Genomic DNA, 12,667 nt, shown 5'->3' with positions numbered 1-12,667 from the left:
TGAAAAATGCATGAAAATATTTTTGTGACTGTAAATTTATTTTAAAAAAATAATCTATTTAATATAATCTCTTTTGTTTATGGCAGTTAAAATATTTTTACACATTAAAGTTCCTTTTTGTTGATAATTTAATTAAAAAAGTAAAGGTTAAATAGTTTTTTGTGTTCCATAACTTTAAGTTAAAATTAAAATTATCTATCTTTAAAATTTTATCTTAATTTAGGCTTTCAACTTTAAAAATACGTTAATTTAATTATTTTAATCAATTTTTAAGCTTATTTACATTTTAAATACTTTGATAATAATATTTCAGTTATTTACAACATATTTTTTGTTTTAATATTAGTTAAGAAATGCATTTAAAATCCCAAAATTTTTTAAGAAAAACTAATTTCAATTTTCTTTTAAAGTTAACATACTAAAATATATTTAACCATGTAATTACTTATTTATATTTTTCTTAAACCAAAAATATTATATTTTAATCCAATTGTCACGTATTTTTATTTAATTTATATTTAAATTTTATCCTCTTTTTTATATTTTTTTAGTTCTAATTTTTTCATTTTCTCTTGCCAAAAACCCGTTTGAATTTGGTTGAAGTTATAAGACTTTATCATAATTCACTTGGGTCAAGATAAAAAAGATTCACAGGATTAAAAAATACATATAAGAAAAAGTTCAAAAGACAAAATTAAAAAAAAAAAAGTTTAACCAGTCATGGTCAATCTATAAGCTAGTCTATTCAAGTCGGTCTCCAATCAAGTAGATTGTTTGGGTTAGATCTAGATCACCCTAGTCAAACTAAGGTTGAGTCAAATTGAACCCATGTTGAGTCAAGTCATGTTAGGTGCACCTCAAACTAAGGTAAGTCAAATGCACCTCAAATTAAGGTAGGTCGGACACACCTCACATCGAGGTAAATCGAACACACCTCAAATTGAGTTGAGTGAGGTGTACTCAAGCTCAATCAAGTAGAGTAAAGTCTACATTGCACCCATGTCAGGCTCAGTCAAGTTGGATCCACATGAGACTAAGTATAGCTTAGCCTATGTTAAATTGAGTTAGACTAAATCCATATATTGGACCCATGTTGGGGAAGTCAAATTGGACTTACTTTGGATTGGGTTGAGTGAAACCTACTTCCAACCAAGTTTATTTGAACACACCTCATGCTCAATTGAGTTATGCTCACCTTTTATTCAATTATTTAAAGCAAAACTCAACCAAAGTCGAGTCAAATCCACTTTGGACTAAGGCAAGTCAATATTGTGTTAGGCCAAGTCGAGTTGATTCAAATCCATGTAGTATCGAGTAATGATAGATCCATATCAAGTTGTGTATAGTTAGGTTGGGTGTAACACCCAAATAATTTAAAGGGTATTACTGGTAGTAAAGACTAAATTAATTTGATATCAGATATAAGCAATCAAACTTTATTTCAATTCTTCCAAAGTACATTCCAAATTTACAAACTTTAAACAATATAGTCTTCACCACTTAACATAAATTCGAAATTAAACTTATAAGTCTTACACAACATATTTTTCCAATGCAAATTTATTCTTTTTACAAAAATCCCTGAGAGTTTTTCCCCGCATCTCTCTCATCATCTCTAAGCTTTTTCAACCGCATCTGCAACATTATCTGCTCACATATAACATGAGTTATATGATCATAGCACAAACAAATAAGGGTAAGCCAACCATATCATACAATCATTAAACTTACTTATAATATAAATGTTTCAATCATGTATTTCTGCAATTTATAAATACCATTATCCAGATGTCATTAATTCATTTTTTTTCTTAACTTCTTCAAAATCATCTTTCTCGTTTTCATAAACCTTACAAGTATACCATGCTTACTCACGAAGCCTTATGGTCAGACCGTTCTCTGCCTGCTTCCTTAAGCCTTACCTGTATACTATGTCTTACTTTCTGAAGCCTTATGGTCAGACCTGTCTCTACCTGCTTCTATAAAACTTACGAATCATATGTTTATGTCAAAGCCTTATGGTCAGACCACTTTCTGCCTGCTTTCATAAACCTCGGGTGTTACTTTGCTCATATCAAGCTCTCATGGTATAAACCGAACATACTACTCCCAGTAGTAAACATCATTTCATAAGTAATGATTTATTATATCCACTCCAACATTTCATAAAATCAACAATTCATACCCTCTTATCCACCTAACTCAATCATGTTCATTCTTTAATCATAAATTGACAATAACCCGTTTTGGTGTCAATAAATTAAACATATTGCCAGATATCATACTTCATATTATAAACTCATTTTTCCCATAACGAGTATAACTCAACATATTTTCACCAATCAAAGGTCATAGATCAGCCAAAATACATCAACATATCTTAGGAACTACATATTAAAGTTTGGGCTCAATGTAATGGTAAATGAAATATATATGAAGTTTTTACCATGATAACTTAAGAACAAAAATATAGTGTTCATCATACTTTTCAAAATTTCAAAATTTATTTCTCAACACATAGACTTCTAATTACAAATCCGAACGGTCAAATTATAGTAATATATCTTATGAATCATATATCAAATTTTCAGGTTGATCTAACGGTCAAATAGAACAGAATCTATATTTTACCGAGAGGACTCAGTAACACAATAACAGGGGTAATTAATTTACTCAAACATGCAAAACTTATTTCTCCAAGTACAGACTCTTAATTAATGATCCGAACGGTCAAAGTGAAGAAATAGATCTTAGGATTCATATATTAAAATTTTAGCTAAATCCAACGGTAAAAACAATTAAAAGGAATGTTTTACCACAGTAACTCGAAAATAAGAAAAATTATAATCATGAAAACTAAATTTACACAAGTGAATAGATAACTACCATTACCAAAATTTTAACATGTTCATAATTCATATTCATGATCATAATATGTATAAATATCATATGTAAGAAAGGATTAGCTCCCCTACCATCAAAATAATCTTAATATAAAAATTCAGGGGAAACGAGAAGTTGAATCTGGCAGGGCCGGTTAGACAACTTCCCATCCTTCCAGAAAGATGCAATAAAAAAAAGAGATAAAACAATAAAATTTTTGGGGAAACAAGAAGTTGAATCTAGCAGAGCCGGTTAGACAACTTCTCGTCCTTCCAAAATTGCAAAAGAAATAACTAAATGTTCTAAGTAATAATAACGTACAATTAGCATAACAGAATCAACATCACGTTTTACAACCATCAAACTTGGGTCTCATCACAGAAGCATGATCTCATTCAAAATTCAAGACCATCCAGAAACAAAATACTCCATATTCAAGATTTAGGATTAGACAAAAGCAAAGTATTGTATACTCAAGATTCAAGAGTGGCTTCCCTTACCTGATTCTCGCTCCTTTCTGAATGAAGAGCACTTCTTCAAAAGCTCTCGCTACCTTCTCTACAACTCATATTCTATTCCTAATATCTCCTTATTTTTGACAAAAGTCTTACTCAATTTCACTCTCCTCCCCTAAAACTTCATTTCTCACCCCTTTTTATAGTTGAAGTTAGGGGTTACTGTAGCAGTACTGTAGCAGTACTGTAGCTGTACTACAATTACTGTAGCAGTACTGTAGCTGTACTACTATTCACTATAGTGGTACTGTAGCTTGTACTACATTTTTCTTGTAACAGTACTGTAGCAACACATGATTCACGAGGTATTTTTACTGTAGCACTGTACATATTTTACTGTAGCACTATACGTATTTTACTGTAGCATTTATACATAAAATTATTTTTTATTTCAAAAATATCTAGTATCTTAATTACAACAAATTTCAAGGGTCTTACATTGGGCTTGCCTCGAACCGAGTTGATTTAAACATACCTTGGGCTAAATAGGGTTAAGCACACTTTTCTAATAATTTCACAAATAATTATTGTGTATTCTTATAACACCTAAAAATAAGTATATTGATGGTTAGATCTTAACCAATATTTTTGGGATAGCCAAAATAATATTCTTAAAATTTTATATATTTAATTATTAACAATATACAACAAAAACGAATACATAATTTAGTATAATGATAACTATAAAAGAAATTACACATAATTAGATATACTCATGTTTGAAGACGTTTTTCTATATCATGTTTCCAAGAATTAATATGAAATTCTTCGTTTGTAATTAGTTGAACCTTAAGAAAGAATTCTTGTAATTCAACAATTTGATCATTAGTATTATTCTTCAAAATATGTGAAGAAGTTGAATTTGTTTTGTTTTCATTTTCACGGTTAGTTTCCCTTTTATTAATTTCAAAAAATAATATATTATTTTATTCTACATCAATATACCTATTTAAAAAATAAAGGTTTAAGATTAAAAAATAATTTATCATAATCTAATCAAAGATTGAGAGACATAAATACTAAAATAAAAATAAATGATAATAAAGTCACAATTAAAAATCGGTTATAAAAACTACATAATACAATATTTTTTCTTCTATATTCATAAAAAATAAACATACAAAATGCTCATGAGATAAAAAATATTGTTAATTATTGAACTAATATTTCACTGAAATCAGACTCAGATTTTTTTTCTTAAAAAATGAAAGAGAACATATGATAAATGAGTGTTTGTTTTTGGAAAAAAAAAACATGTGAAAATAGGAGACGAGAAATGATAATGAAAAAAAATGTATTTTTTATTATATTTGATTTTGTATTTCTATTATTTATTAACATTATTATGTTTTTATGTAACATCTCATTTAAAAGAGTAATCTACTAAACAAAATATCATATGTTTTGATATTACATAGCATATGGATAAGAAAACATGTAATTTACCATTACAGTTATCCAAAATAATAATTATATCAATAAAAACCTCCTAAAGACTGAGTATCTCAAGAGTTAAATGGTTATACAAAACATCCATGTGTATATCCACATTTATCTATCTATCTATCTATTTATATACACACACACTACACTACACTCCACGTATCACTTAACGGTATCCTCATGCTCCATCAATGGTAGGTTATCACCTATAACATTCTTTACTCACACAAAATGATGATCATTGCCAAAGATTTAAGCAAAACATAGAGAGAACAAAAACCAAGCAAGCAGAGTAAGCTAGTATATAAAGGAATCAACATATCATAACTTAATATATAAAATGTAAATCAACAATTTACAACATTCCATAAACATATAATCATATGACAAATGACCGCTAGACTCAATTATCCGGATACGATGCTGACATAGACTTCAGTGAAGGTGTGCACCCATGATAGTTTTATACTCTATAGAGTTATAAACAAGGGTAACTTGACCTACTATCCATGATGTTAATCTTCCACTCCTACAGCCCAAAGGGCTAGGGTAGAAATCTTTTATCGTTCTCTCTGCCATCGTATTCCTCTATTCAAGAGTTGAATGATTGGTAGAATATCAGGATACCTTCTCTCTAAAGTCTCACTATCAATCATTCACTACAACTTACTTGAATATAGAATCTCTCGTTGAGATTCTTCTCACAACACATATCTTTCAATCTCACAATATATTTATACTATTCCAAAAGCATCAATAATTATAAAAACATATTCATCGTAAACCAATTCACACAAGACGTTCATTGTACACATTACAAGAGGTATAGGAAAACTTAGTTATTCTCAGACAACCCAATATCACCATACACGCTCTCCACCAAACCTTTACCACCAGACGCTCACCTCGAGATGCTCTCCACCAGACGCTTACCATTGGATGCTCACTACTAAACACTCATTACCATATGCTCACCACCATACGTTTATCATCATACGCATGCCACCAGCGCTAAGTACTAGATTTTAGCAAAAATTAATGTTGTCAAAACAGGTCACCCGGCTCAACCCGACCCGACCCATCACGGGTTGGCCGCTCGTGAGCCAACCCAACCCAACTAATTTATTAGCGAGCCAAAAAAAATTGTACCTGGCCCGGCGTATCACAAGTAGGTGGGTTAAACAGGTTGGCTCACTAGCTTACTTAATTACAAGTTTTTTCTAAATCCAAAACAAAGTTACAACTTTTTTGTAATTCAAATTTAAATAATTTCATTCTAAAATGATCTTAAACTCCAAAGACAATTCAAAATAAAAAAAATTAACATACAACTCAAATATAATCCAAAAACAAACCCAAAAGGTGAATAAATAAGTTTATAATATTCATAATTTTTTTGTCATTTATCCATTTAAAATATTAAAGTCTTGAATGGATAAATTTATAATATTTTGTTGTCTTAAAACATCTTTTTATTTATTCTCATTTACAATACAATAAAAAATGTTAACTAATAATATTGAAACACAAAATAATAAATAATTAAATTAACTAACCAACTTGGCTCACCATGGGTTCAACTCAGATTTACCAAATCTACAATCCTAAATTCATCAACAAACAACTTTCACATCAGTAAACCAATTACATACCAACATTCATAAGTTTTTAATTCAACACACTACTCTTTCAAGCAACTCAACAATACCAAATTTCACAATTCAATTAAATTTCATAAATCAATCATCTCATCATCATATAAACATCAAATATAACATGTCTACCAATCCAAATCAAATAAACTAGTTTTCCTTACCTAGTTGATGCTCTGATAGTTCTAAGAACTCTAAAATTCCTCCTATTACTTCAATATCTCTATTTTCTCTTTATAGCCGAAATTAATCGGCTAGAAATGAAAATCTCGCCTCAAGGATCCCTCAAGTAGTCTCTAATCTTTCATTAGATGAGTAGGGAGTTAGAATTTCTAAAGAAAAGACATAAAAAATTTTAGAGAAGGGAGTTTTAGATAGATAAAACTTTGGATAATAAAACTTCTTATTAGAAAATTGTGTTTATACTTTTGATATTTTTGAAATAAAATAATGAAGTATCATTTTTGAAACATTAATCTCGGTCCAATCTTAGCCCATTACTCTTAACCAGTTTTCAAATAAGGTCGTCCAATATCACTGATGTCCATTTGATTTGAACTATCGTATCCCTAATGTCTTGCCTTTGGGTCGTCTCATAACTGTCTATCCTATAGGATCGTTCGGTCCATATGGTACAACTAAATATAAGTTAGTTTAACATCATATAAGTCATAAATATCCACAAATAAATATTTTGTGTTTAGATAAGTAATTTTATGATTTAAAGAAAATTTAAAATACATTGCTAAATTATTTTTTAAAGGGCAGTACACATGGCCTAAATAAAAAGATAAAAGACGTATATTTAAAAAAAAAATTCAAGTTCTCTGATTTTTGTTATAGATAAACAAATCTCATAAATTATTATAATTTCAATTCATTTTAAACTATCCTATTAAAAAAATGATAGTTTTATTTTCTAAGAAATCAATTCTAGGTAGGAAAAAAAAATTAGATAACCAATACAATGTACTGTTTCTGAAAAATGGTAAAACGGACATTCACGGTTTGTTTAGTTTTCGACTCCTTATCCATTCTTGGTTTCTTGCATTTTTTTCCCCCACACCTTACACTCATAAAAAACACAAATTCCTTGCATAGGCGTTGGTTGGCCAAGATTTTCTCTCATCCCACGTTGTTGATCTTCGTAAATAGGATTCAACACAAGGGGCATTTTTCAACACTGCCCTCTAAACCCCTTCCACGCTATCCATCCATAATCAGCTTAGAGTGTGAGCACTGAATAACCACCATGGCGACGGCTCCTTCGCTTCTACACTCATCCGGGTCCTCATTTTTCGCTCAATTTCGTGCATTTCCATTATCTTCTTCCACTTCAGTGTTCCCTCATGTAAAAAGACATGGGAATGTGGTGGTGCCTGTGAGGGCCTCTGATTCTGGGGTTGTGTTGGTGGAGAAATCCGACGCAGAGAAGACCAATAGGCTCAAAACAGCATACACTGAGAAAATAGTTCCCTTGCTCGTAGAAGAGTTCTCTTACACCAACAAGCACCAGGTTTTGCAAAGTTTTTGTTACCCTTGGTTAATGGGCGTATTGTTAAGATTGTTTGACAGTAAAAGTGTGAATCTTTTTTGGTTTGGGTAGATGGGATTCTGCGGGTTTGGTATCTTGTGGTGGGACAAATGTGATGGGCGTGTATTAAGCTGCTTTGGATTTATGGGGGGCTACTTTGAAGTTTTTTTTTTTTTTTCACGATTTAGGGTTGATAGGATTTGCAACTTTGGTCTCACACAGTGGGGAAATTAAAGTTAGGCATGTTATGTTGTTTTAGGTTCATGTGATTTCATGGTGAAATTTCAGTTTTCTTTGGGGGTTGATTAGGGGTAAGGGGGACTAATGGTGTGTTTGGTGTGGAAAGAAGACTAGGGAGGAGAGAAATTTTGAATTTTAGAGAAAATGGTAGGGAAGAAAGAATTGAACTTTTGTTTAGAAAAGGTGTTCATTTTCTCCTTAACCAAATGTAAGAGAATTTATCTTTATCTGCCGTTTTTTCTTTATACTATTTTCTCTCCCGAGTATACCATAAGTTTCAATGTAATATAGTGTGAAAGATGAAAAGGGGGCATGATCATTTGGTTTTCCTTCAATTTTTGCAATGTTGGGTTTTATCTTCATTTCAGGTGCCTAAAATTGAGAAGATTGTGGTTAACTGTGGTATTGGAGACGCTGCACAAAATTCCAAGGGTTTGGACGCGGCAATAAGTGATCTAGCAATGATCACTGGGCAGAGACCTGTGAAGACTCGGGCTAGGGCTTCTCTTGCCACATTTAAGATCAGGGAAGGTCAACCGCTTGGGATTGCTGTGACACTAAGAGGAAACGTGAGCATGCTGTAGCATTCGTTTTATATTGTCTTATGAATACAGTTGATTGACATGTGATGCTTTAATGAATTTGTTGACTCGTTTTACCACGACTCTAGATGTTTTCCTAGTGTAGATTTCATTTAGATCAACTTTCGTATCATGATTTTATTGGCTTCTGATACTGAGCTACTACAGTGCTGATACAATTAAATGTCATGGTATAAGGAACCTTGACTGGTGCTGATATACGGCTGGAAATTTATTCTGAAATGTGTTCTACAACTTTTTTATTTGTCCATTATCTGCTGCTAAGGATCTTGTGTAAGCTTTTTAACATCCCTTGATATCAGTTCTGAACATTGGTAATGGATGCATGACCAACAATAGAACCTGAGAAATTAAAATAATCTTTGGCAAATGTGCGGATTCCATACTGATAAATGTGATGCTGTTTAACTTGTCCTTATCTGCCGCTAGGGATTGTATATGCCTTTTGACTTCCCTTAGCAGAAGTAGGAATATAGTAAAGTTTGGAAATTGGAATATAGTTTAATGGTGAATTATATAATTATGAAAGAATTTAATTTATTTGCTATATTCGTTTGGTGTGGGAAGTTAGTAGCAGTTCTGAACAGTGGTAATCAATTGGTGGCCAACGTAAGAACTTGAGAAGTTAAATAATCCATGGAAAAAGTGTGGATTCATACTCGACAGTAAAAGGTAAACCAGAACATTGTAGCTATTTAGGTTAGGAATATATGCTTTCGTTTTGCAAATTGGCAATGTTCTTTGTCGACATAATATGCTCCCCATCAATTAGAGATTATCTTGTAACAGAAAATGTTTACCTAGAGAACATTATTCTCCACCTATAAGAACAGAAGGTATCATTACTCTCAGATATCTTGAACTTGTTTCTTTAGAATCCGTAAGTTAAAGTAAAATTTGGCCTTTTATTTGTTTTGGATGTTTGTGTTTATGATGGTCAAAAAAGTTGTTTAATTTCGGATAGCTACACTAATAGTTATTGTTTAGTTTTCATTGTCACTTCACTTCAAGAAAAAGTGTTCTGATCCAGAATTGGCTGAATGAACTATCTACTGTTTGAAAACATATTTTACAACCCAAAATTCACATCTTAGATTCAAAACATGCAATGGTTTCTAATGTCATGCAATATATGCAAATTTGTTATGTGTTTAACTTACCTTACATTTCTCCATTGAATACCAAATCCTAGTTCTGATATCAGTCCTCCTGTGTTTTTACATAACTGAAATTTGATTTTTGACAGATTATGTACTCATTCCTAGACCGAGTCATCAACTTGGGACTTCCCAGAACAAGAGATTTCCAAGGTGTGAACTCCAACAGCTTTGATGGGCATGGAAATTACAGCATTGGCGTAAAGGACCAGGGTGTGTTCCCAGAGATCAGAGCTGATGTTGTTGGCAAGCCTAGGGGAATGGACATCTGCATCAACACAACGGCTAACACTGATAAAGAAGCTCAAAGATTATTGGCTCTTATGGGTATGCCCTTCAGAGAGGGAAGTGGTTCTGTCGCGGCGGCCGGACGGAAAAAGAAGCTTAAGTCTCATCATTTTGATTCAAAAAGGGGTGGAAGAGGAAGGAAGTGACAGTTTTGATGCAAAATCATAGGACTAAAGTGAGGTTGGGAACCAGAAGAGACTGTGTTGTATTCCTTGTTTCATTCAGATGTAATGTTAATAAGTTACTGATTCTTTCTGTATGAAGGATTTTCATGCTTTAAACTAATGTCTCTGAAAGCTTGTGATCATGCAGATTCTTCTTTCTAATGCTTATCCATTTGTTTACTGATTATTTAGCAATGGTCCTAAACTTGTCCATAGAGACAAGAATACTTCTCTGAATTTTCTATTAATTATTAAGTTAAAAACTTTACTATGTACAACTGTAAGATTTTTATATTGTTAATATAACTAACTTAACTTAATAGAATTTGCTATTAGTTGGAAAGAGAACAGTGAAATTCAAAAATGGATTGAAAATGGTAATCTCACTTATTGATTAATTTTAAACGCACAGTTGTCTTTAAAAGTATAAACTTCATGCAATATTAATTAAAACAAAGATATAAAATATTGAATTTAATAATTATTTTAAGCCTGGTCAGACACATTGATTGAACATTAGAGATTAACGGGTGTTTATGGAATCAAAACATGGGTTAAATATGTTTTTAGTCCCTAAACTATTGGCCATTTCTGGTTTTCGTCCCTCTTCCAAAGTAAGGTACACTTTAGTCCTCATACTTTTCGAAACTTTGGGTTTAGTCCTTCAAAACTAACACCGTGAAAAATATGCTGATGTGTCTAACGTCTCTTTGCACGTGTAATTGGTTTTTTGCTGACGTGTTAAGTCATCTGGGGATGGAAGTGATTCCTCTTTAATTTGGAATGAAATTGGTACTCAAAATCAGTTACAATTGGTGTTGGTGTTGGTGTTCTTTGTTTGGGTTTGGTTCGTGGTTCATCTGCGCGTGCATCTTCGTGGTTCATTGAGTTTGCTTGGTGAAAGAAAGGGATTTCTTTGTCGTTCGTTGAGGTGGTTCGTTGAGCAAGGTAATTTTTTAGTTTAAGTTGAACTTGTTTTCTCTGTGATTCGTTGAACAAAAAAAGCAATTGTGTGTGTAATGGGCATTCCGCTGTGCATTGTGAGTCTAATGTGGGAAGTTTTCATTTGACCTTGTAGGAAAAATGGTTTTTGATGTGTGTTTGTATCATATGGGGAAGTTCATGAAGAACAAGGGTCTACAATACGTGGGAGGAGAGATACATGTTATTAGGGGAATCGATCCCGACATGTGGTCATACTTTGAAGCAGTGGGATTTGTTAGAGAATTCAAGTACTCTGGAGAGTTCAAACTTTGGTGGAAGGGTTCCAAACAAAAGGCAATGAACAACCTCAGACCACTAACAGATGACAGAGAAGCCATTTTGTTGGCTAACTATGCAGAGGCAAATAAGGAGGAAGTTGAAATCTATGTTCAACATGGCCAACCCAGTCAGGCAGAGGAAATTAGTTTTGTTACATTTGGTGAGGAGGCAGAGGAAGTAAGAGTACAGCAGATGGAGGAAGAGGTTGTTATGGATGAAGAAGATATTGGTGGGGTGGAGGGAAATGTTGAAGTACAAGACCTGGTAGTAGATGACGAAGAGAAAGAGGGGAATGTTGAGGGAGAAATGGTGGAAGAGGAAGAGGAAGAGGGGAATATGGACCACATTGCTTTGCTTTTACTTATGTTGTAATTCTTTAAGCTGCTGTCTGGTTTTACTTATGCTGGGACCACTTACTTTTGGTGCTAAAGACCAACTCATACACTGATATTTTCATCTCGAAGCTTTTAGCCTCTGCTGGCAGTTAGTACATGTCAAATTTGGTCAAACAAAGTTGCTAAAATCATCACATTAACATTCCAAACTCGTTTCTGCAAAATTGACATTTAAACCCCCAAATTTTAAACACTTTTTCTGATAACTTGCAGAATTTGGTGATTTTAAACACAGCTGTTAATATTTCCAAAGTATATAACACAAATGCACATAACACAACCATCAAGGCACAATTGAACTGAACTTCCACAGTTTATTCAATTTAAAACTTCCTTGTACATCCACATCACAACCTATCTAATTACAATTAACCTTCAACACAAACAGAATACAAAACATGGCAGTTAATGCCCATGACAATACAAAAAACACCAACATCATTTTGAAATTTTTTCTCTCTTCCTCTAATTTCTTCTTCAACTTGTCCTTCTTCTTCCTTAGATCCAACACAACATTTTCAATACACACTT

At 32.3% G+C, this 12,667-nt stretch overlaps 1 protein-coding gene across 1 annotated transcript; it reads left to right on the top strand.

The window, feature by feature from the left end:
- Positions 1-7,619: 7,619 nt before the first annotated feature.
- LOC124822540 (Ribosomal L5P family protein) lies at positions 7,620-10,665 on the top strand. Its single transcript, XM_047294555.2, has 3 exons — positions 7,620-8,009; positions 8,636-8,836; positions 10,116-10,665. Exons 1-3 carry the CDS (start codon positions 7,746-7,748, stop codon positions 10,458-10,460), a joined length of 810 nt encoding a protein of 269 aa, XP_047150511.1. The 5' UTR covers positions 7,620-7,745; the 3' UTR covers positions 10,461-10,665.
- Positions 10,666-12,667: the final 2,002 nt, after the last annotated feature.

Source organism: Vigna umbellata, chromosome 4, assembly GCF_029865625.1.
Source record: "Vigna umbellata cultivar VRB3 chromosome 4, Vumbellata_1.0, whole genome shotgun sequence".
Taxonomy (NCBI): Eukaryota; Viridiplantae; Streptophyta; class Magnoliopsida; order Fabales; family Fabaceae; genus Vigna; species Vigna umbellata.
Note: the sequence above shows the minus strand (reverse complement) of the source record. Positions and strands in the feature narration are given on the sequence as shown.